The 25,237-nt window shown below is 41.6% G+C and overlaps 1 protein-coding gene and 1 pseudogene across 1 annotated transcript; one reads left to right on the forward strand and one right to left on the reverse strand.

Annotated features, from left to right (window-relative positions):
• Nucleotides 1-10,790, reverse strand: part of LOC135508912 (caprin-1-like) — a 107,735-nt pseudogene extending 96,945 nt beyond the window's left edge.
• An 11,336-nt stretch (nt 10,791-22,126) lies between these two features.
• Nucleotides 22,127-25,020, forward strand: lmo2 (LIM domain only 2 (rhombotin-like 1)). The gene is made up of 4 exons (XM_064929132.1): nt 22,127-22,771; nt 23,372-23,587; nt 23,863-24,130; nt 24,213-25,020. The coding sequence occupies exons 1-3, from the start codon at nt 22,731-22,733 to the stop codon at nt 24,083-24,085; spliced, it is 480 nt and encodes a 159-aa protein (XP_064785204.1). The 5' UTR covers nt 22,127-22,730; the 3' UTR covers nt 24,086-24,130; nt 24,213-25,020.
• Nucleotides 25,021-25,237: the final 217 nt, after the last annotated feature.

The following is a 25,237-nucleotide window of genomic DNA, read 5'->3' on the forward strand; positions in this document are numbered from 1 at the left end:
CGGGGCCTCCCGGGTGGCGCAGTGGTTAAGGGTGCCACCAGAGACTCTGGGTTCGCGCCCAGGCTCTGTCGTAACCGGCCGCGACTGGGAGGTCCCTGGGGCGACGCACATTTGGCCTAGTGTCGTCCGGGTTAGGAAGGGCTTGGCCGGTAGGGATGTCCTTGTCTCATCGCGCACCAGCGACTCCTGTGGCGGGACGGGCGCAGGGCGCGCTAACCAAGGATGCCAATCTCCAATCTCCTTTGCATTAGCGTAGCCTCTTCTGTAGCCTGTCAACTATGTGTCTATCTATCCCTGTTCTCTTCTCTCTGCACAGACCATACAAACGCTCCACACCGCGTGGCCACCCTAATCTGGTGGTCCCAGCGCGCACGACCCACGTGGAGTTCCAGGTCTCCGGTAGCCTCTGGAACTGCCGATCTGCGGCCAACAAGGCAGAGTTCATCTCAGCCTATGCCTCCCTCCAGTCCCTCGACTTCTTGGCACTGACGGAAACATGGATCACCACAGACAACACTGCTACTCCTACTGCTCTCTCTTCGTCCGCCCACGTGTTCTCGCACACCCCGAGAGCTTCTGGTCAGCGAGGTGGTGGCACCGGGATCCTCATCTCTCCCAAGTGGTCATTCTCTCTTTCTCCCCTTACCCATCTGTCTATCGCCTCCTTTGAATTCCATGCTGTCACAGTTACCAGCCCTTTCAAGCTTAACATCCTTATCATTTATTGCCCTCCAGGTTCCCTCGGAGAGTTCATCAATGAGCTTGATGCCTTGATAAGCTCCTTTCCTGAGGACGGCTCACCTCTCACAGTCCTGGGCGACTTTAACCTCCCCACGTCTACCTTTGACTCATTCCTCTCTGCCTCCTTCTTTCCACTCCTCTCCTCTTTTGACCTCACCCTCTCACCTTCCCCCTACTCACAAGGCAGGCAATACGTTCGACCTCATCTTTACTAGATGCTGTTCTTCCACTAACCTCATTGCAACTCCCCTCCAAGTCTCCGACCACTACCTTGTATCCTTTTCCCTCTCGCTCTCATCCAACACTTCCCACACTGCCCCTACTCGGATGGTATCGCGCCGTCCCAACCTTCGCTCTCTCTCCCCCGCTACTCTCTCCTCTTCCATCCTATCATCTCTTCCCTCTGCTCATACCTTCTCCAACCTATCTCCTGATTCTGCCTCCTCAACCCTCCTCTCTTCCCTTTCTGCATCCTTTGACTCTCTATGTCCCCTATCCTCCAGGCCGGCTCGGTCCTCCCCTCCCGCTCCGTGGCTCGACGACTCATTGCGAGCTCACAGAACAGTGCTCCGGGCAGCCGAGCGGAAATGGAGGAAAACTCGCCTCCCTGCGGACCTGGCATCCTTTCACTCCCTCCTCTCTACATTTTCCTCCTCTGTCTCTGCTGCTAAAGCCACTTTCTTCCACTCTAAATTCCAAGCATCTGCCTCTAACCCTAGGAAGCTCTTTGCCACCTTCTCCTCCCTCCTGAATCCTCCTCCCCCTCCTCCCTCTCTGCAGATGACTTCGTCAACCATTTTGAAAAGAAGGTCGACGACATCCGATCCTCGTTTGCTAAGTCAAACGACACCGCTGGTTCTGATCACACTGCCCTACCCTGTGCTCTGACCTCTTTCTCCCCTCTCTCTCCAGATGAAATCTCGCTTCTCGTGACGGCCGGCCGCCCAACAACCTGCCCGCTTGACCCTATCCCCTCCTCTCTTCTCCAGACCATTTCCGGAGACCTTCTCCCTTACCTCACCTCGCTCATCAACTCATCCCTGACCGCTGGCTACGTCCCTTCCGTCTTCAAGAGAGCGAGAGTTGCACCCCTTCTGAAAAAACCTACACTCGATCCCTCCGATGTCAACAACTACAGACCAGTATCCCTTCTTTCTTTTCTCTCCAAAACTCTTGAACGTGCCGTCCTTGGCCAGCTCTCCCGCTATCTCTCTCAGAATGACCTTCTTGATCCAAATCAGTCAGGTTTCAAGACTAGTCATTCAACTGAGACTGCTCTTCTCTGTATCACGGAGGCGCTCCGCACTGCTAAAGCTAACTCTCTCTCCTCTGCTCTCATCCTTCTAGACCTATCGGCTGCCTTCGACACTGTGAATCATCAGATCCTCCTCTCCACCCTCTCCGAGTTGGGCATCTCCGGTGCGGCCCACGCTTGGATTGCGTCCTACCTGACAGGTCGCTCCTACCAGGTGGCGTGGCGAGAATCTGTCTCCTCGCCACGCGCTCTCACCACTGGTGTCCCCCAGGGCTCTGTTCTAGGCCCTCTCCTATTCTCGCTATACACCAAGTCACTTGGCTCTGTCATAACCTCACATGGTCTCTCCTATCATTGCTATGCAGACGACACACAATTAATCTTCTCCTTTCCCCCTTCTGATGACCAGGTGGCGAATCGCATCTCTGCATGTCTGGCAGACATATCAGTGTGGATGACGGATCACCACCTCAAGCTGAACCTCGGCAAGACGGAGCTGCTCTTCCTCCCGGGGAAGGACTGCCCGTTCCATGATCTCGCCATCACGGTTGACAACTCCATTGTTTCCTCCTCCCAGAGCGCTAAGAACCTTGGCGTGATCCTGGACAACACCCTGTCGTTCTCAACTAACATCAAGGCGGTGGCCCGTTCCTGTAGGTTCATGCTCTACAACATCCGCAGAGTACGCCCCTGCCTCACACAGGAAGCGGCGCAGGTCCTAATCCAGGCACTTGTCATCTCCCGTCTGGATTACTGCAACTCGCTGTTGGCTGGGCTCCCTGCCTGTGCCATTAAACCCCTACAACTCATCCAGAACGCCGCAGCCCGTCTGGTGTTCAACCTTCCCAAGTTCTCTCACGTCACCCCGCTCCTCCGCTCTCTCCACTGGCTTCCAGTTGAAGCTCGCATCCGCTACAAGACCATGGTGCTTGCCTACGGAGCTGTGAGGGGAACGGCACCGCAGTACCTCCAGGCTCTGATCAGGCCCTACACCCAAACAAGGGCACTGCGTTCATCCACCTCTGGCCTGCTCGCCTCCCTACCACTGAGGAAGTACAGTTCCCGCTCAGCCCAGTCAAAACTGTTCGCTGCTCTGGCCCCCCAATGGTGGAACAAACTCCCTCACGACGCCAGGACAGCGGAGTCAATCACCACCTTCCGGAGACACCTGAAACCCCACCTCTTCAAGGAATACCTAGGATAGGATAAAGCAATCCTTCTCACCCCCCCCCTTAAATGATTTAGATGCACTATTGTAAAGTGGCTGTTCCACTGATGTCAGAAGGTGAATTCACCAATTTGTAAGTCGCTCTGGATAAGAGCGTCTGCTAAATGACTTAAATGTAAATGTAAATGATGCCAGGTACACAGTGTTTCCCCCGGCACATTGGTGCGGCTGGCTTCCGGGTTGAATGTGCGCTGTGTTAAGAAGCAGTGCGGCTGGTTGGGTTGTGTATCGGAGGACGCATAACTTTCAACCTTAGTCTCTCCCGAGCCCGTATGGGAGTTGTAGCGATGAGACAAGATAGTAGCTACTACAACAATTGGATACCATGAAATTGGGGAGAAAAAGGGGTAAAAAAATTCAAATTCAAGAAAAAAAAAGAATGCTTTATCATCCATTGCCATTTTCTATTTTAACCTCCAAAAAAACACCCCCCCCAAGGGGCAGGAGTCTAGGGTCAGCCAGAGCAGTGCAGTCTGGAGCAGTTTAGTGGTCAAGCGTCTTGCTTACATCTTGTCCCAGTGACAGGAAGCTCTTCTGTAACTCCCTGGCAAACTCCAGGTTATTAGTCACTTCCTGGTACTTGGTCAGGGCATCCTTCAGAGACGAGAGCAAGAGAGGGGAGAGAGAGAGCGAGAGAGGAAACTGGTTAACACAGAAAGCCTAACATATACTGTTCAAAGTCTTAAAATGCATTGCATCCCTGCTTCCTTGAAGCACTGAAGGCTAATTGGTGAAAAGCAATGCGGTGGAACGCTTGCAAACATGTTAGTTGAGGGACTACAGATGACTCATACAGCATCTTGTTGAACGTTATAAACTGGGGTGGTTCGAGCCCTGAATGCTGATTGGCTGACAGCCGTGGTATATCAGACCACATACCACATGTATGACAAAACATTTAATTCCATGTTCTAATTCCATTGGTAACCAGTTTATAACAGCAATAAGGCACCTCGGGGGTTTGTGATATATGGCCAATATACCATGGCTAAGGGCTGTATTCAGGCACTCCGTGTTGTGTCGTGCCCAAGAACAGCCCTTGGCCGTGGTATATTAAGCCATATACCCCCCCCCCCCCCCCCCCCCTTATTGGTTAATTGACCCACCAGTTGGTCCTGGTTGAGACGTTCCCCTTTATTCTTCTTCGATTGATAATCGTCCAGCTTGCCCTATAAAACAGACAGAACCATTACAACAAAAGACACTAAAACCTGCAACAGACATCCAATGGTAACCTCATCCCCAGGTTCAATTGCTAATCCCATGGTAACGGTACACTAACAAAAATGCAAGGTTTGTTGGACACCTCTGAGCAACACAATACAAGTGTGCCTTTACAGCTAGTAGGTTAAATGAGAAGCTTCTTCAGAACAGCTTTGGCTAACACCACGTGTGTAAACTCAAGTCCAGTGTTTTCCCCCCAACTGCGATCCTCCAGTACCCCCCCCCAACAGTACATATGGTTGTTGTAGCCTCCCTGGACCAGCACACCTGACTCAACTAATCATCAAGCCCTTGACAAGTTGAATCAGGTGTTGTATGCTGATCAGGGTAGGACTGGAAACACTGCTCTAGTCAGTGCATGCCAACATGAACCAAACATAAATAAATTAAAAACACTTATATGGTGAACACTTGCTAGCTTAAAAATAACAAACTTTCATCTTGCAAATGTGTATTTTGAACTAATGCGGTGGCCAAAAACGTTTCTAGAAACGCCACGTTTGAGCTTGCCTAGCGAACTACTTTGTGACAACACAAAGCCTAGCTAAAAGTGAGAAGTTGATTTGAACTAGACCGGTAATTCGGAGAATGATCATTATCATGTAACAACGTCGCCATTTCAAGACATCAATGCCAACCAACATGTTTACCTGCAAACATTCGCCATGTTATTAAGGCTGTTAGCTAACGTAGCCGCTTTCCACGTGCCCGAAAAATTTGCCAAATTAAAACGACGCTAAACGTTTGTATGAGTCTACACATACAAATAATGCGTCATAATTAATTGTCTGCATCTGCCTAATGTGCTTGCTAACTAGCTTGCTACAGTAGCTAGCTAGAGCAGGGGTTCTCAAACTAGGGTCCACAGCCCTCTACGGGTACTGCAGGGCCAATTATTATTTTCTAGGGGGGATTTTGGGATAGTTTTGTGAAATGATTTAAATATTGCTAGCTGCAACAGAATACCATCGTGGATAAAAATGTTATATGTGTCCAATATTAAAAGGAAGTTAGAGGTTTAGTTTCACAAGCCAATGCTAACTAGCGTTGACTGGGAGTCTACAGGAACTGTTACCATGGTAATAAGTGGCTTCATTGGCAAAATCTCCTCCTTCAAAATGGAGGACTAATTGGAGCTAATTTGTTTGTTTTTTAATATAAAAAGTAATTTGGAAAAACAGTTTGTCTCAACTTTTTAAAAGATAGAAAGCACGTAGAAAATAGATTTTTTTTATATAATACCGTCTGAAAACGATCAAATAAAAGCTAGACAATAAGGGACAATCGATACAAAGTTGTGTTATTCAGTGCACATGCCCATTGATTTTGTTATGTTTGAGCAGAGAAACCACATTAGACATGGCCAAAATGCAGGAAATTAGCTTTAAAAAAAACAAACAAAAAAGTTATTCCGCCTTCTAGCTAATAGACTGATAGAGTTTACACTTCCTCTTCCAGGTCAAAATAAAACTACCTCCCATATCAATTCATTTAAAAAAAAATGTTTGATTACTTATAACATACGGGGGTTCCTGGGTCGTCGGTTTGCCTGGGCGGGGATCCCTTGGCAAGAAGAGTTTGAAAACCCCCTGAGCTAGCTGGCCAGGGACTGCACTTTCATCGTGCAACTGTAAAATGTCGACGAAGACGACGTGATGATGTTGCAACTAAGCAGTGAGACCCAGAAGGCAAGACGCTGTGTCTCCAGCAATGATGACTTACTAGGACAGCTGTGTCTATTTTAGAGCACCCTCCTCTTCCCCTCCAAAAAACACAGTTGGAAGGAATTGGATAATGCAATTTGCATTGATTGAGAGGAAACTGCTGTCATGATCAGCACAATGATGTTGGCACTGAACCTGTGCAGTAGCACAGTAGTAACTGTTGTCCATCAAAACAGAAAATGTGTCTGTTTGCAGTCTTTTTTTTTAATTCAATAAGTCCCCCGACACACAAGACGCTGGAAGCATTGCCCGGATCAGCCCAAGAGCAGGGGTGTATCACTAGGAACCAAACGAGAAGGGACCTAGCTGAATTTGTCTCAATAGATACTCCCGCAGGCCTGGAATTTTCTGGTTTTAGGGGCAAGACCATTTGGCCTTCAAGAGGTGTCCAGTTTGCCAGGACGCCAAAGCCATCATCTCTGCCAGGGCACCATCCAAAATATCCCCCCCAGGAGCAGTTACCATTTGTAGTTGTTCCTGTTCATCTGACTCTGGGGGAAGTGCACAAGTGGCTTCATTGGCCGGTGTAGGCCGTCATTGTAAATAAGAAACTTGTTCAGACCTAGTTTTTTCCCCCTTTTAATTCAAGATGTCAAAGTGTAGCTGAGAGACTACTGGGTACAGCCTGTCATGGAGGTGCCCGAAAATGTATCCAAACTTTTTTTTATTTTTTAAAGTGACTTGACACACACACACACACACACACACACACACACACACACCACTAAACGCCTGTCATGTTTGACAAATATAATGTAGGATCATGACTAATATTAAACATCTAAAGACGTGATTCTGTGGACATACTGAAGGCACTAAATCATTCATATAGGAGAGAAGGGGCCGTGTCTGTTGCACACTGCAAACTCACTCACCTTGCAATCTGAGCAGAGGCAGTCAACATTTTGAAAACGATTTAACCATAAACGTAAATTGTTTAAAACCTGAACATTTCTTTATCATTGAGGCTTGTCTTACCATGGCCCGACCATAGGAATGTTAAGTGGATTATTTTATTTATTATTTTATTTTTATTTTTTTTAAACACTTCCTCATATGCCATTGAAACCAGTATTTCATGTTCTCAACTTTCTTTTGTTGCCCAGCAAACCAAAGACACAACCTTAGTCGTCAACCCATGCTAGTTGTTGCATCTTCCTTTCTAAAAAGGACATTTTCATCAGTCATATGAAACCACTCGCATTTGCGGCACGCTTTTGAGTGTTGTTTTGTACAAACTGCACAATGGAACATTTGTGCTTATTGCCTACTGCCGTGCGCGCATTTGTGCTTATAGCCTACTGCCGTGCGCGCATTTGTGCTTATAGCCTACTGCCGTGCGCGCATTTGTGCTTATAGCCTACTGCCGTGCGCGCATTTGTGCTTATAGCCTACTGCCGTGCGCGCATTTGTGCTTATAGCCTACTGCCGTGCGCGCATTTGTGCTTATAGCCTACTGCCGTGCGCGCATTTGTGCTTACAGCCTACTGCCGTGCGCGCATTTGTGCTTATAGCCTACTGCCATGCGTGCATTTGTGCTTACAGCTTAGTGCCGTGCGTGCATTTGTGCTTACAGCCTACTGCCATGCGTGCATTTGTGCTTACAGCTTAGTGCCGTGCGCGCATTTGTGCTTACAGCTTAGTGCCGTGCGCGCATTTGTGCTTACAGCCTAGTGCAGTGAGCGCATTTGTGCTTATAGCTTAGTGCCGTGCGCGCATTTGTGCTTATAGACTACTGCCGTGAGCGCATTTGTGCTTACAGCCTAGTGCAGTGAGCGCATTTGTGCTTATAGCCTACTGCCGTGCGCGCATTTGTGCTTATAGCCTACTGCCGTGTGCGCATTTGTGCTTATAGCCTACTGCCGTGTGCGCATTTGTGCTTATAGCCTACTGCCGTGTGCGCATTTGTGCTTATAGCCTACTGCCGTGCGCGCATTTGTGCTTATAGCCTACTGCCGTGCGCGCATTTGTGCTTATAGCCTACTGCCGTGCGCACATTTGTGCTTACAGCCTACTGCCGTGTGCGCATTTGTGCTTATAGCCTACTGCCGTGTGCGCATTTGTGCTTATAGCCTACTGCCGTGTGCGCATTTGTGCTTATAGCCTACTGCCGTGCGCGCATTTGTGCTTATAGCCTACTGCCGTGCGCGCATTTGTGCTTACAGCCTACTGCCGTGCGCGCATTTGTGCTTACAGCTTAGTGCCGTGCGCGCATTTGTGCTTACAGCTTAGTGCCGTGCGCGCATTTGTGCTTACAGCCTACTGCCATGCGCGCATTTGTGCTTACAGCCTACTGCCGTGCGCGCATTTGTGCTTACAGCCTACTGCCATGCGCGCATTTGTGCTTACAGCCTACTGCCATGCGCGCATTTGTGCTTACAGCCTACTGCCATGCGCGCATTTGCTGCTTTTCTAAAGTGAAGAAATAGCCTAATGGCTAATAATAGTTGATCAACATTTTTAGGTTACACAATCTGATCTGTTGCACCAGTCTCATTGCTTTAAAAAGTTTAAATATTTTAATAGGGGGTTGTATAAATTGGGGATCTATCGTCCCACAACTGTCCCAGAGTTTGTTTGGAATATTTATTTCTCGCACAGAACGACAAGTTGACCAACAGAATAGGTCAACTTTTCTACTATGGGAGATAGTAGATTGACCCAGGCTAGTGCTTCGTTACTCATTATGTTGGCTGACAAAAAGTAAACGTGGACAGTTCATACATCTTCAATATGCGCCTTGGAATTCGATAATGATACGTGCCGTTGCATCCCCGTCCGATGTGCCAATCTTCGCTTGTCGCCTAAGTCTGCAATGGGTGTGAAAAGAACCCAGTCACATGATGGCATTAGCTAATAGGAATTGAGATATCTGAGAAAGCCATGCGAGTGAGGTGCTTCAGAGCGATTGTCAGCCGGGAGAAGGTAATACTAATTATTAGATTCAGCCCAAGGGCACAACGGCCACAAGGCATAGATTTTAAGGCTGCATTAGGACCACAAAATTCAAGGCCTGAACTCTCATTTCCATTGCAAAACATTTTGAACTAATGATTACACCCCAAGCTAGGTGTGTTGCTCAATGGCAGGAGGTAGCCTAGTGGTTAGAGCGTTGGGTCAGTAACCGAAAGGTTGCTAGATCGAATCCCTGAGCTGACAAGGTGGAAATATGTCTTTCTGCCCCTGAACAAGGCAGTTAACCCACTGTTCCCCGGTAGGTGGTCCATTGTAAATAAGAATTTGTTCCTAACGGACTTGCCTAGCAAAAAAGTATTTTTTTTTTTAAATGGAGGTATCAAAAGGCAGAGGCACTTTTCACCCTCATCACAATTGTGGAAGTTTCATTCCCCCAAAATAAAAGGAGTTTTGCCTTTTTCTTCTCCATGTTCCGGACTTTCTTGTCGACGACGCCCAGGACTTGCTTCATTGCCTCGGTCTGGGCCCCAGAGGACTGCCCTCCACCCAAGGTGATCTGTCCAGGAGCAGATCCCATATCTGGGCTGGCCGACTGCACTGTCCTGTTACCATTCATTGCTGAGGGCATCTGAATAGACAAAGCGAGAGGTACATCAATAAGTTAGTGATGGAGGTGGAGACGAGTAACAAACGATGGATTTCTATAGTTTTCCCAGACACTCATCGAGTTTGCTTTTTAGTCTAGGTCTAGACTTAAATCTGTGTCCAGGAAACCACCCACTCATCTAACAAAATAACTACCGGTGTAGCCAAATGGTGGTTGAGCATAAGAAAGTTCACATAATTTCAGCCATTTCACTTGCCCAGGAGGGAGGAATTAAGTATGACCGTTTTAATGCAGCGTTGGATTGGTGCACAATGAGCGTCATGGTGGAATATAAAATCTAAGTCCAACAAGTAGTTACATACACGATCAACTTGATTGAACCGATCCAATTGTTGCCAGCCAGCTCTGCCGGACCATTTAAAATAACAACAATAATAATAAACTATTGAATTTGTTAACCAATTTCAAGAATATTAGTTGACCTAGCTCGCTAACACGTCCGGCTCAAAGTCACCGAGATGATAAGCTAGCTAACTAACTTTAAATGAGCCGATCATCGCATAAAGCCCGTGTACCAAGAGCCTTATCGTCTATCTGGCCCGTACCGTTAGCTACCTGCTAGCAGATGTTCAACCATGCAGATTGCCCAGCTAACTGACATTAGCTAAATCTAGACAAAAAAAAAAAATACATCACACTTATGATCAAATGAGAAAATTCAATGTAGATGTAACGTTAGCTAGTTAATAACTAAACGATTTAGCAATTGTGGCTCATTAGCTAGCTATAAATCATCGCTTTAACAAGGAACTTTAGCTGTGATACAACCACACTGGCCCATAACTCAGCTAGCTAAAGTTAGCATATCATTAGCTAGAATAAGCTACGCTTTCCTTGTCTCATAGGTTCATTTGGCTAGCTTTATATTCCCTTACCTTTATGCTCTATGTATCCACTGGGGGAAGCTTATTCACGAGAGAAATGCAATAGCCAAGGTTGTTTAAAAAATATATATATATTATTATTTATTTTGTTACTTTATTTTCTCTTTCAAAAGTGAGGATCCGCCCAGCCGGCCTCACCGACAACTGAGACAGTGTGATTAGTGAAGGAACTCTTTATAAAGAAGAAGGACCCCTTTCGGCTGTCCAACGATATGCCAGACTGAACGAACCAGACTGATCTGATCTAAACAAATCAACTGGGAGATAAAAACACAATATAGAGACAGCTTGTGAACGACTGTTATTGTGATGTTGATTAATTATTCAAATGTACATAACAGATAGTAAGTTTTCTAATACGGCCCAAAAAATGTGCATAGCAAATCTTCGTCAAAATCTGCAAATAACTTGTGTTGATTTGTTCAAGCTAAGTGGTGTGTGCGCTCTTGCACTGTACAATGCTGCTACCGTGTCTGTAATCAGTGCAGTGATTTAAATAGAAGTTTTTCAGATTAATGTAGCCTATTGCTAGCTACATGACATTGTGACATTGTTGAGTCGACAGTTTTGAGTGTTAAGATGTTTGGTGATGAGATCGATGTATCTACTGTAGATCAGCAGGGGGCAGTAATGAGCCATGGACAGTGTTGGGAGTCCTGAACAACATATGGTTCAACGAGTCTTTTAATTGACTTTTTGCAGTAGCTTGGTGGTAGTTGAATAAACTAAATACAAATGTTGGTAGTGTTTCAGTAGTTATTTACTTTTTTTTGCCATGCAGTGGCTAATTACTGTCTAACTACTGGAACTACACACTACATTTATTGCAAAAAGAAGAGAAAATATGACAAAACTAGGCAAGAATTTCCTTTCTTTTTCAGCATTAGACTTGCCTAATTCTCACTTGAAACTTAGTTTTTAATAGGCTAAATTACACATTCTGTTAACATTTGACTCCAGATCTGTTCTTTTAATTTGTATTCTATGACGTTTCAGATTGAGATACGATACTTTTTCACAAAGTACTTTGGATTTAGTAAACTACTTTATCAAAGTAAACTATATATTTTTATTAATGTTAACTTAACTTATTCAAATGTGAAGTAATTGGTAGTTTGGTACATATTTTGGTAGTTTGGTACTATATTTTCAGAGTAGCTTCCCCAACACTTGCCATGGAAAGTAACTGTACTGTTTACCGTAGGCCTATGACTGTCAGATTGGTGACCAAGTTGGTGACCAAGTTTCCTGACTTGTTTTTGCTTCTAAATTGTGCACCATGGCTCACCGGAACTGAGGACCGGCACATCAAATGTTCTACTCTTTTGCACCTATTATAGAATATTAGCTCAAAAGTATTGTGGAATTCCTGAATCTTATGTGTATACTACTACTGCTATTACTACTGCATAGTTAAATACAATTAAAATAATGGCCATACACCAGTTACTAAAAGTGAAATCAAGTTTATTTGGTCACAAATCCTACTTGGATTATCCAGCTTTTCTTCTATTGGTTTGTTGATTCAAAGGTGTGGATGAATTGAACATTATGCCTCAGCTTTTACATTTGATTTGTATTTTATTTCACCTTTATTTAACCAGGTAAGCTAGTTGAGAACACCTTTATTTAACCAGGTAGGCTAGTTGAGAACACCTTTATTTAACCAGGTAGGCTAGTTGAGAACACCTTTATTTAACCAGGTAGGCTAGTTGAGAACACCTTTATTTAACCAGGTAGGCTAGTTGAGAACACCTTTATTTAACCAGGTAGGCTAGTTGAGAACACCTTTATTTAACCAGGTAAGCTAGTTGAGAACACCTTTATTTAATCAGGTAAGCTAGTTGAGAACACCTTTATTTAACCAGGTAGGCCAGTTGAGAACAAGTTCTCATTTACAACTGCGACCTGGCCAAGATAAAGCAAAGCAGTGCGACACAAACAACAACACACATGGAATAAACAAGAGTACAGTCAATAACACAATAGGAAAAAAAATTAAAGTCTATATACAGTGAGTGCAAATGGAGTGAGGAGGTAAGGCAATAAATAGGCCATAGTAGCGAAGTAATTACAATTTAGCAAATTAACACTGGAGTGATAGATGATGATGATGGTGATGTGCAAGTAGTAGTGAAACTGGTGTGCAAAAGAGCAGTAAAGAAAATAAAAACAATATGGGGATGAGGTAGGTAGATTGGGTGGGCTATTTACAGATGGGCTATGTACAGCTGCAGCGATCGGTTAGCTGAGGGAAATATAAGTCTCCAGCTTCAGCGATTTTTGCCATTCGTTCCAGTCATTGGCAGCAGAATCCAACCATAACATACATAATTATTGGCATTTCCACAATTTGGAAACATGACAGTTAACTACACAAACAATTCTCCTCCATTTGGAAAAAAAATGGAGATAAAACTATCTCAATGTCTATGGGGTGTTCTTTATTCCCATGAAAATGAACGTCCCTCTGAAATACATTCGGATGTTGTTTCTTCAAGTCAGAGCCTGTATTTAACATCAAACTCTCCAACAGGGAAAACTAACCAGAGTCCATAAGAATGTGGAATCAGCCTTCATGAGGTTTTGTTTGGCTTATTCAGGAAGCAGTTAACATGGCCGTGCTGCTCTTTGATTGCACTGGCCCATTGAAAGGCTGTTTTTTTTGTGTGATAATACTGATTATGGGAGGTTCCCTAAGGGAAGCGAAGCTCCCTTTCAACCAGTGACTCATTTCCTCTCCATGGTAACCTGCTCTGTTCCAGTTAGACAGCAGGGCTGTACTGTTTGTCCTCCATTTTCTAAACTATTGTAAAGAGGCCAGGGTAATGTTCAATAAGCAATAAATACAATGTCTTATTGGACAAGTCCAGGTAGTCCCCTCCTGTTCCAGGATACTTTCTTCCATTCTATGCATAATTAACACAAGCCTGGCTAAAGCTCTGACCTCTGACCTCTGACCTCTGCCCTTATCAGCAGGAGTTTGTCAAACCATAAACTCGATTCTCTCCAGTCTATTTTTCTCAAAGTTCACCATGGCAACGGTGTAATAAGGCAGAATGAATCCGATGGATTTTCATCTAAGAGAAGTGAACTAAACTTTAACAAAAATAAAACAATAATGGATTTGCTTCAGATTATAGACAGGAAGCTGTAGCCTGGCTATTGCTGCTCCAGAGTTTGCAGTTTCACCACAGTGTCCAGAGCACTCTCTCTCTCTCTAGTTACAGGAAATAGGCCTGTGTGTGTGTGTGTGTGTGTGTGTGTGTGTGTGTGTGTGTGTGTGTGTGTGTGTGTGTGTGTGTGTGTGTGTGTGTGTGTGTGTGTGTGTGTGTGTGTGTGTGTGTGTGTGTGTGTGTGTGTGTGTGTGTGTGTGTGTGTGTGTGTGTGTGATGGATGACCACGGTGTCTTGCCAGTTGATGTATGCTTTAAATAGAAGAAAGCAAGGAGTCCACATGTGTCCAACTAGCTTTCTCTACCCTTAACCTTGTTCTGAATACCTCCAAAATGAAGGTCATGTGGTTTGGTAAGAAGAATGCCCCTCTTCCCACAGGTGTTATTACTACCTCTGAGGGTTTAGAGGTTGAGGTAGTCACCTCATACAAGTACTTGGGAGGATGGCTAGACGGTGTCCTTCTCTCAGCACATATCAAAGCTGCAGGCTAAAGTTAAATCTTATCTTGGTTTCCTCTATTGTAATCGTTCCTCTTTCACCCCAGCTGCCAAACTAACCCCGATGAGTCCTTTTGCCTTTTGATAGGCCGTCGTTGTAAATAAGAATTTGTTCCTAACTGACTTGCCTAGTTAAATAAAGGTTAAATAAAAGGTTCTGTATGGGATGTAGTCCATGTGGTGATCAAGCCAGGCCCCAGATCTGTTTGTGCTATCTTGCCAACTCCTATAACACAGTGACCATAGGAGTTGGGAAGAGAGCACAATCAGATCTGGAGCCAGGCTAGTTGTGACCGACTAAAATCCCCAACTTTCATGCCGATCAATGAGCTTGACCTAATCTCCATAGTTCACGATATGATCACAGAGAGTTACAAGTGATATCAACGACAAATAGTTTTACTGTTCGTTTAATAGCCTCGACCCATTATATTTTCCACTTGCCTTGAAAATTCCACCCAACAACCTTCAACTCCATAATGCTCTCTCTCTCTCAACGCCAAACAGCACAAAACAGGAAGCCAGATATGAGTGACACCACTTCCCAAAAGGTCATCTACCAAAGATCATTAACTGTTTGTTTCCCATTTTCTACTGTTAGACGCCAAAAGCCTCGGCCGGTGAAAAACAGTCCTGTATACTAGATCATATCCATTCAACAGGGTTGACTGTCTTTAAGTTCAGATAGCTTGGTAGCCAGATCTGTTTCTGCATCACCATGTAGTTACAGTGTATTATAACATGTTACCATGTAGTTACAGTATATTATAACATGTTGTCATGTAGTTACAGTATATAATAACTTGTTGTCATGTTACCATGTAGTTACAGTATAATATTACCTGTTACTATGTTGTTACAGTATATTATAACATGTTACCATGTAGTTACAGTATATTATAACTTGTTGTCATGTAGTTACAGTATATTATAACATGTTGTCATGTAGTTACAGTATATAATAACTTGTTGTCATGTTACCATGTATTTACAGTATAATATAACCTGTTACTATGTTGTTACAGTATATTATAACATGTTACCATGTAGTTACAGTATATTATAACTTGTTGTCATGTAGTTACAGTTTATTATAACATGTTTCTATGTAGTTACAGTATATTGTAAAGTGTCGTCATGTTACCATGGTAATATAACGTGTTACCATGTAGTTACAGTATATTGGAACGTGTTGTCAGGTTACCATGGTAATATAACATGTTGTCATGTAGTTACAGTATATTATAACTTGTTGTCATGTTACCATGTAGTTACAGTATAATATTACCTGTTACTATGTTGTTACAGTATATTATAACATGTTACCATGTAGTTACAGTATATTATAACTTGTTGTCATGTAGTTACAGTATATTATAACATGTTGTCATGTAGTTACAGTATATAATAACTTGTTGTCATGTTACCATGTAGTTACAGTATAATATAACCTGTTACTATGTTGTTACAGTATATTATAACATGTTACCATGTAGTTACAGTATATTATAACTTGTTGTCATGTAGTTACAGTGTATTATAACATGTTACCATGTAGTTACAGTATATTATAACTTGTTGTCATGTAGTTACAGTATATTATAACATGTTTCCATGTAGTTACAGTATATTGTAAAGTGTCGTCATGTTACCATGGTAATATAACGTGTTACCATGTAGTTACAGTATATTGGAACGTGTTGTCAGGTTACCATGGTAATATAACATGTTATCATGTAGTTACAGTATATTATAATGTGTTACCATGTAGTTACAGTATATTATAACATGTTACCATGTAGTTACAGTATATTATAACATGTTACCATGTAGTTACAGTATATTATAACATGTTACCATGTAGTTACAGTATATTATAACATGTTACCATGTAGTTACAGTATATTATAACATGTTACCATGTAGTTACATTATATTATAACATGTTACCATGTAGTTACAGTATATTGGAACGTGTTGTCAGGTTACCATGGTATATATAACATATTGTCATGTAGTTACAGTATATTATAACATATTGTCATGTAGTTACAGTATATTATAACATGTTTTCATGTAGTTACAGTATATTATAACATATTGTCATGTAGTTACAGTATATTAGAACATATTGTCATGTAGTTACAGTATATTATAACATGTTACCATGTAGTTACAGTATATTATAACATGTTACCATGTAGTTACAGTATATTATAACATGTTGTCATTGAACATGTTGCCATGTATAGTGTTACAGTATATTATAACATGTTGTCATAACATGTTACCATGTAGTTACAGTATATTTTAACATGTTACCATGTAGTTACAGTATATTATAACATGTTGTCATGTAGTTACAGTATATTATAACATGTCGTTACAATATATTATTGTCATGTAGTTACAGTATATTATAACATGTTGTCATGTAGTTACCAGTATATTATAATGTTATCATGAAGTTGTATATTATAACATGTAGTTAGAGTATATTATAACGTGTTGTCATGTAGTTACAGTATATTATAACATGTTACCGTTACAATATATTATAACATGTTACTATGTGCCATGTTAACATGGTAATATAACATATTGTCATGTTGTTACAGTATATTATATATTATAACAGTATATTATAACATGTTGTCATGTAGTTACAGTATATTATAACATGTTGTATATTATCATGTAGTTATGTAGTTATATTTTGTTACCATGGTAATATAACATGTTGTCATGTAGTTACCATGGTAATTAACATGGTAATATAACATGTTGTCATGTAGTTACAGTATATTATAACATGTTGTCATATATTAGTTATGAGTTATATATTATAATGTTGTCATGAAGTTACAGTATATTATAACATGTTACCATGTCGTTACAATATATTATATGTTACATGGTAATATTGTAACGTAATATAACGTGTTGTCATGTAGTTACAGTATATTATAACATGTGACCATGTAGTTACAGTATATTATAACATGTTGTCATGAAGTTACAGTATATTATAACATGTTACCATGTCGTTACAATATATTATAACATGTTACCATGTAGTTACACTATATTGTAATGTGTTGTCATGTTACCATGGTAATATAACATGTTGTCATGTAGTTACCATGGTAATATAAAGTGTTGTCATGAAGTTACAGTATATTATAACATGTTACCATGTAGTTACAGTATATTATAACGTGTTGTCATGAAGTTACAGTATATTATAACGTGTTGTCATGAAGTTACAGTATATTATAACATGTTACCATGTCGTTACAATATATTATAACATGTTACTATGTAGTTACACTATATTGTAATGTGTTGTCATGTTACCATGGTAATATAACATGTTGTCATGTAGTTACAGTATATTATAACATGCTGTCATGTAGTTACAGTATATTATAACATGTTGTCATGTAGTTACAGTATATTATAACTTGTTGTCATGTCACCATGTAGTTACAGTATATTATAACATGTCACCATGTAGTTACATGTTATATTAGTTACACTATATTGTAATGTGTTACCATGTTACCAGTATATTATAACATGTTGTCATGTAGTTACAGTATATTATAACATGTCATGTAGTTACAGTATATTATAACCATGGTAATATAAAGTGTTGTCATGTCGTTACAGTATATTATAACTTGTTACCATGTAGTTACAGTATATTATAACATGTTGTCATGTAGTTACATTATATTATAACTTGTTACCATGTAGTTACAGTATATTATAACATGTTACCATGTAGTTACAGTATATTGTAACATGTTGTCATGTTACCATGGTAATATAACATGTTGTCATGTAGTTACAGTATATTATAACATGTTACCATGTAGTTACAGTATATTATAACATGTTGCCATGTCGTTACAGTATATTATAACGTGTTACCATGTAGTTACTGTATATTATAACTTGTTGTCATGTCACCATGTAGTTACAGTATATTATAACATGTTACCATGTAGTTACAGTATATTATAACATGTTGTCATGTAGTTACAGTATATTATAACGTGTTGTCATGTAGTTACAGTATATTATAACGTGTTGTCATGTAGTTACAGTATATTATAACGTGTTACCATGTAGTTAGAGTATATTGTAACGTGTTGTCACGTTACCATGGTAATATAACGTGTTGTCATGTAGTTACAGTATATTATAACATATTACCATGTAGTTACAGTATATTGTAACGTGTTGTCACGTTACCATGCTAATATAACGTGTTGTCATGTAGTTACAGTATATTATAACGTGTTGTCATGTAGTTACAGTATAATATAACGTGTTACCACGTATTGTAACGTGTTGTCACGTTACCATGCTAATATAACGTGTTGTCATGTCATACACCATTTGTTTTAGAAGCAGCAAAGGAAACCCTGGAGGACTAATGGATTCCTTCCCACCTATTGAACTCAGAACACAGAACAACAAACCATGGTTGTGGTCGTTAAAGTTGCATTCTGCAGTTGTGACATCCATTTATGGACATATAAATCAATGATAGTATGTTCCCATTTATTATTGAAGAATATCACTAAAAAATGCCTCAAAGTAAATGCAAACAATTATGGTATAACCTCAAAACATGATATCATGGATGGTCAGTCCTTGAATCTATAGCTCTGTTTTTAAATTTGAGAGTGGTTACATTTCTCCCAGCGCCATCCCTCAGCCTTTTACCGAAACAGTGACGGGGACTCACTTTGTGACTGTTTCAACTGCTGATTCCCACTTTTAGCACCAAAATGGACTGAAACATTTCGGGACTATCTAGACTTGCACAGTAAGAAAGGCTCATTTTGTGTTTCCTGTTGCGTGCCCTAATGTACAGACTATCAGCCCAGGCAGTCGCCTATCAGTTTGAGCCAACTGCAGTCAGACAGCGGAGTCAGTGGAGCGATTGAGAGTAAAACAGCAGAAAAAGTAGGCCTGACCCCTCCCAGGAAAGCTTCAGCTCTTCTACTGTGATGTAAAATTGCGCAACTAAGATCTACTCTGCAAAAACCAAATGTATGACAGATTTCTTGAGTTAATTTAGATGAATTCAGACTATTTTGAGGAAGTGCATACTGGCTACGGCGTCTCAAAATGGACAAGCAGTACTATTGCCGCTTTTTCCCCCTTGTTTATCAAACAAAGGTTTTTAAGGGAGTATGCGAGCACACTCGTTCGGTTCGCTGGGCACCAGCCGAACTGAAGCATGCTGACACCTTTAGCTATTGAACATCCTTCTAGGCCTGCCCTGTCAAATCCACAGGAAATGGTGAATGATTTTATGTAGTGGATTCATCTTCACAGCAGCACCAACTGTTGGGGATATGCTGACTGCATTGTCTCAAAGTCTTTAGATTTAGGCTTAGATTTAGGCTTAGACTTAGACTTAGGCTTAGGCTTAGGCTTAGGCTTAGGCTTAGACTTTGGCTATAGCCCTTGGAAGACTGGACTACAGTCTTAGACAAAGATATTTTAAATGTATTCATCAACTGTTCCCATAGGAGAACACTTTTTTAAATCCGTTTTTGTTCCAGGTAGAACCATTTTGGGTTCCATGTAGAACCTTCTGTGGAAAGGGTTCTACATGGAACTCAAACGGTTCTACTTGGAACCAAAAGGGTTCTCCCTGGATCAACAAAGGTTCTCCTATGGGGACAGCCGATTAACCTTCTTAAGTTCTAGATAGCACCTTTTTTGTGTGCCACTGTATATGATGAAGCTTGTGTTGTTGGTTTCTCTGGATAAGGGCATCATGATTCCCTTTTCCATCAAAGGATCCATGAGCACCAACATGTAAAGTTAATAGGAGCACATCAAATTGGGTTTTGGGTTTCAAAGAAATCTTCATTCAGAGCAGATATTTAACCGTTAAAAAAAAGAAGTAGTCTCATAAAAACCTGAGGTAGATTTGATCGTATTTCCATGACCAAAGTTTGCATCTGCACAGTTCTTCCACAAAATTTGTTTTTGGACACTTTTCTGAGGAAATTGTTAAAAGTAGTCCTGTGTGTAGAGTTGTATGGTTTGTTAAACTTTTAACTCAATGAATTTTGTTTGAAATACAATTTAAAGTGAAAAAAACGTAGTCAAGGCGTAACTCCAAAATCTATTTTCGTAGACATAAGTTCTTCTCCAAATCACTTGTCATTTCAAATAAAGGTTCCAAGATTCCTGTCTAAACAAATGTCTTGGTTGGTGTTCTAGAACTCATTAGCCTCTTATGATTCCTGTCTAACCAAATGTCTTGGTTGGTGTTCTAGAACTCATTAGCCTCTTAAGATTCCTGTCTAAACAAATGTCTTGGTTGGTGTTCTAGAACTCATTAGCCTCTTATGATTCCTGTCTAACCAAATGTCTTGGTTGGTGTTCTAGAACTCATTAGCCTCTTAAGATTCCTGTCTAACCAAATGTCTTGGTTGGTGTTCTAGAACTCATTAGCCTCTTAAGATTCCTGTCTAACCAAATGTCTTGGTTGGTGTTCTAGAACTCATTAGCCTCTTATGATTCCTGTCTAACCAAATGTCTTGGTTGGTGTTCTAGAACTCATTAACTGTGAATTCTGTTCCGTTCTGTGATCATGTAACTCTAAATAGTAATCTCTCTGTCTCTCAAAGCTGTTCTGCATTAGATCTCCACTAGACATAGCTGTGCTCCGGGGCCTTCTCAGCTCTGCTTCTGTCTCTGTGTGGCCACTGGGCCTACACAACAAAACCCACAACACAACCTAACAGCCAGAATCTAGCCACAGGCTGTGATCGACCTACATTTAACCAAGCATCTGCCTGGGGAGGAGTACACTCGGCCTAGCCTGAGTGCCAGCTTGAGTGGCATGACAATGAGTGACAATGAGTTGGCATGATAGCACAAACAGACTGGCACTCTCAGGCTGTATTCGGTCCGCCCACCATCAGCAGTAGTGTAACAGTGGAAATTGGGGTTGATGATGATTGATTATTAATGCCTGACAAGTGTGTATAAACCGGGTGTTGCAGTAGGCAAGGTGCTTTATCTCTCAGCTCAGTCCAACTGCTGTGTGTGTCTCCCTCCCTCTCTCCCTCTAACAGTCAGCCTTGCCTGGGACCCTGGCAGCAGATAAGAGGAAGGCTCCCTGAGGACGTTGGTTGAGGATGGGTGTAAGAACACAGATTATACAGAGAGAGATAGGGAGTCTTTTTGCTGGTTAAATAAACCTTTTCAGACTGTGATGATATATATGCATGTTAACCAAGTCCAATGCTCCTATAACGCACATGTTACTCCTCCAATGTGATATCATAAAACTGCAGGGAAAAAGCCCTGTCCAAAAGAACACATACCATGGCACATTTCAACATGCTTTTCAATAAAAGGCAATAGGCGCACCATCAAGGCTCATGATAATCCAACCTGGGGTTTTCCACCAGGAGCTGCTGTACCCAGAGCAATGTATTTATCTTATGATTGCTCTTAATTTTATTTTGACTCTTGGGTAATTGACCTATTAGGAATGAAACAAACAATAAATAAACAGGCACTAATAAGACTACCACACAGTGCAGTGAGAATGTTTCACACAAATAAGCTAAAAGGCTTTTATTTATCTCACTTGTGTTGCCATTTAGACATATAGACACCACTTGAACTCGAGACAACACTTCGTGACCCCCTGTTCTGTCACGACTTACTTCTTCAATCATGCATGAAGGAGTTGAGCTCTCGAGCTCTGCTCTGGGCTGGCTATCTGTCGCTTTAAGAGCGATTTCCCCCCATTGTCAAGTAGTCGTGAGCAGGAAGGGTGAAACGAAACCAGAGACCGAGCTAGGGGGCCGGAGCTGGTATTTAAAAGCACGACGCAGCCGCTCAATAACGGAACCGCGGTAACGTTCATTCTCAGGACAGAGCGCGTCTGGAGAAGAAGGGAATATAAATAAGAACGGAAGGGGAAGGGGAGACTCAGTCAAGCAACCTTTGCTGATTTTAATTCTTCTAGGGTTTGAAGACATATACACAGTCGCAATGGAATAAAAAAATGCACTTATGAATGACGAAGGCTACACCGAATTTCACCGCGGTTTCTCAAATGCCTGAGGAAATATACAGAATAGCCTCCATCATTGAAAATGCGTCACATGTCAGGATGATCTTCGTTGGACATAGACTGCTGATGGAAATTATGTCATATAAAATGAAGGCAAATTCCGCGCGCAACTGACGTCTAGGGCGACATTATATCAGAGCAGGTGCAGTGTGTGTCCCTTCGACATTTACCGTTATACGCGTGTTCTGAAGATTTAACTGTGAACGTGGTGTGGGCCTGCCAGCCTGATCACAGAGAAGAGAAGCGGGAACATCTTGATGTCAACCTGAGAAATAAAACATACTGGGAAAATGTCATCTGCAATTGAAAGGAAGACGATGGAGGCTAACGAGTAAGTGACGTACCAGTCGGCTGTTTCCTTGAAATATAATAGAATAGGCTATAATAGATTCAAGGACCTTCAATGTTGACTTGATACTGCTGTAGAATGTCTTATTACGCAAATTACAATAGTTGCTTGGAAATAAGCAAACGCAATAGGTCAGTGGCAGTTTCCAAAGTCTCTTCAGAGTTCAATCCAATTCAAATAGAAAATCATGAAATAACCAATTGAAAAAGGAAGCACCAATAAATGGGAAAGGGATCATTATAAAGAACAATATAAGTCTATTTAAAAGTCTGCTGAATGTCGTGACCCTTTGTCAGTATATATTTTGGCTGTATGAACAGGTCATGTGGATTATGTGCTGCACTCACTGGTATATAGGTCAATGGCTCCATCCTGTGGGTTAAACTAATAATAATATGTGCATATTACATGGTAGAACAGACACACACACACACACACACACACACACACACACACACACACACACACACACACACACACACACACACACACACACACACACACACACACACACACAGCCTTCTTATTATGGACTTGTATTCTTCCGTTTCCTCATGTGTCTCTTGTCCTCGTCCCCCCTAGGGAGCCGGTGGACGAGGTGTTACAGATGGCCCCGTCCCTCCTGAACTGTGGGGGTTGCCAGCAGAGCATCGGCGACAGGTTCTTCCTGAAAGCCATAGAGAAGTACTGGCATGAGGACTGTCTGAGCTGTGACCTGTGTGGCTGCAGACTGGGAGAGGTGGGACGAAGACTCTACTACAAACTGGGACGGAAGCTCTGTCGCAGAGACTACCTCAGGTTGGACACTTTACAGTTGACATTTACCATATGCCCTCACCCCAAAAACAGAGTTAGATATTTTGCTGTTGGGCACCCCCAAGAGTCAATAAGTAATTAAAATCCTGCCCATACGACACTTATATAAATTATTTTAAATGCTTCCAAAATTCATACAAATATGACAAAATATGAATTAGTCAATAGCATGTAACCTCTTTATAATGGTTTATTAATTAATGCTTATTAATGCTTATTAATGGAAGTTATACACCTTCATCTCGCTTCCCTCCCAGGCTGTTTGGACAGGACGGGCTGTGTGCTAGCTGTGAGAAGAGAATCAGGGCGTTTGAGATGACCATGCGTGTGAGGGACAAGGTCTACCACCTGGAGTGTTTTAAATGCGCGGCCTGCCAGAAACACTTCTGTGTCGGGGACCGTTACTTGCTCATCAACTCAGACATTGTGTGTGAGCAGGACATCTTTGAGTGGACCAAACTCAACAACAACATGGTTTAGCCGATTCATGAACACTCTAGAACATTCTACAACACTTTAGAACACCTCAAAAACATGGTGACATTCTACAACACTTTAGAACACCTCAAAAACATGGTGTAGGACATTCTACAACACTTTAGAACACCTCAAAAACATGGTGTAGAACACTCTAGAACATTCTACAACACTCCAGAGCACCTCAAAAACATGGTGTAGAAAACTCTAGAACATTGTAGAACACAAAGATGAGATGGTTTTGATTGTGATCGTGATCTCTCCATTTGGGGATCAACAGCATGATAAAATATCTCCAGATGTACAGCAAGATAGTAGATCTCAAACTTTCGGACAAAGGTCGCCACATACAGACTCTCTTGTACCTCTGTTAGATGTTTGAAGAGAGTTGTTTCACCATTGATCTGTACTGGAAGCTAAATGAAGGCTCGATCCACCAGCGAATGGAGAACTGTTTCATTATCTTGGGTTCCACCCTTTCAATGCAAAAAAAAAGGAAAATGTAATAATGCAATAATCTATGTGCTCATTGCAGAAATCTCAATATTTCTTGTATCATACAGTGTAATAGAGATTTGCTCATTGAGCTAAATGATGAGCGATGTCACTGGAATTTGTTGTAGTCCAACACTGTTATTTCACCTCTAGAGAAATATGTATTATGACATTTGTTATGAATATATATAAAGTGTTATGTCCAAAAAGGTCTGGTCCATTCCGAAGTAATACATTCATAAAGTAAAGGTCTGTTTGGGGAGTCCGCATGCGCCCCCTAGTGGCCAAGTTCAAAAGACAAGTTTTCAATGTTTATGTGTTTTGTTTTTGTTACTTTTCTTTTGTTTCAATATGGCTCAAAAACTTTGGGATATTTGTTATATATATATATATCTGTTTAATTAAATCCTCATTAAAATATCTTACATTTAGTAGACCACGGATCCTCTCGTTTCAGAGGATACATTTTATATTCGTTGGCTGGAGCAAAGATACTTTTTTTTTTAAGTATCATATTTTTTTAATTTACACTACAAGACCAAAAGTATGTGGACACCTGCTCTTCGAACATCTCATTCCAAAATCACGGGCATTAATATGGAGTTGTTCCCACCTTCGCTGCTATAACAGCCTCCACTCTCCTGGGAAGGCTTTCCACTA

Source organism: Oncorhynchus masou, chromosome 22 (genome assembly GCF_036934945.1).
Source record: "Oncorhynchus masou masou isolate Uvic2021 chromosome 22, UVic_Omas_1.1, whole genome shotgun sequence".
NCBI lineage: Eukaryota > Metazoa > Chordata > Actinopteri > Salmoniformes > Salmonidae > Oncorhynchus > Oncorhynchus masou.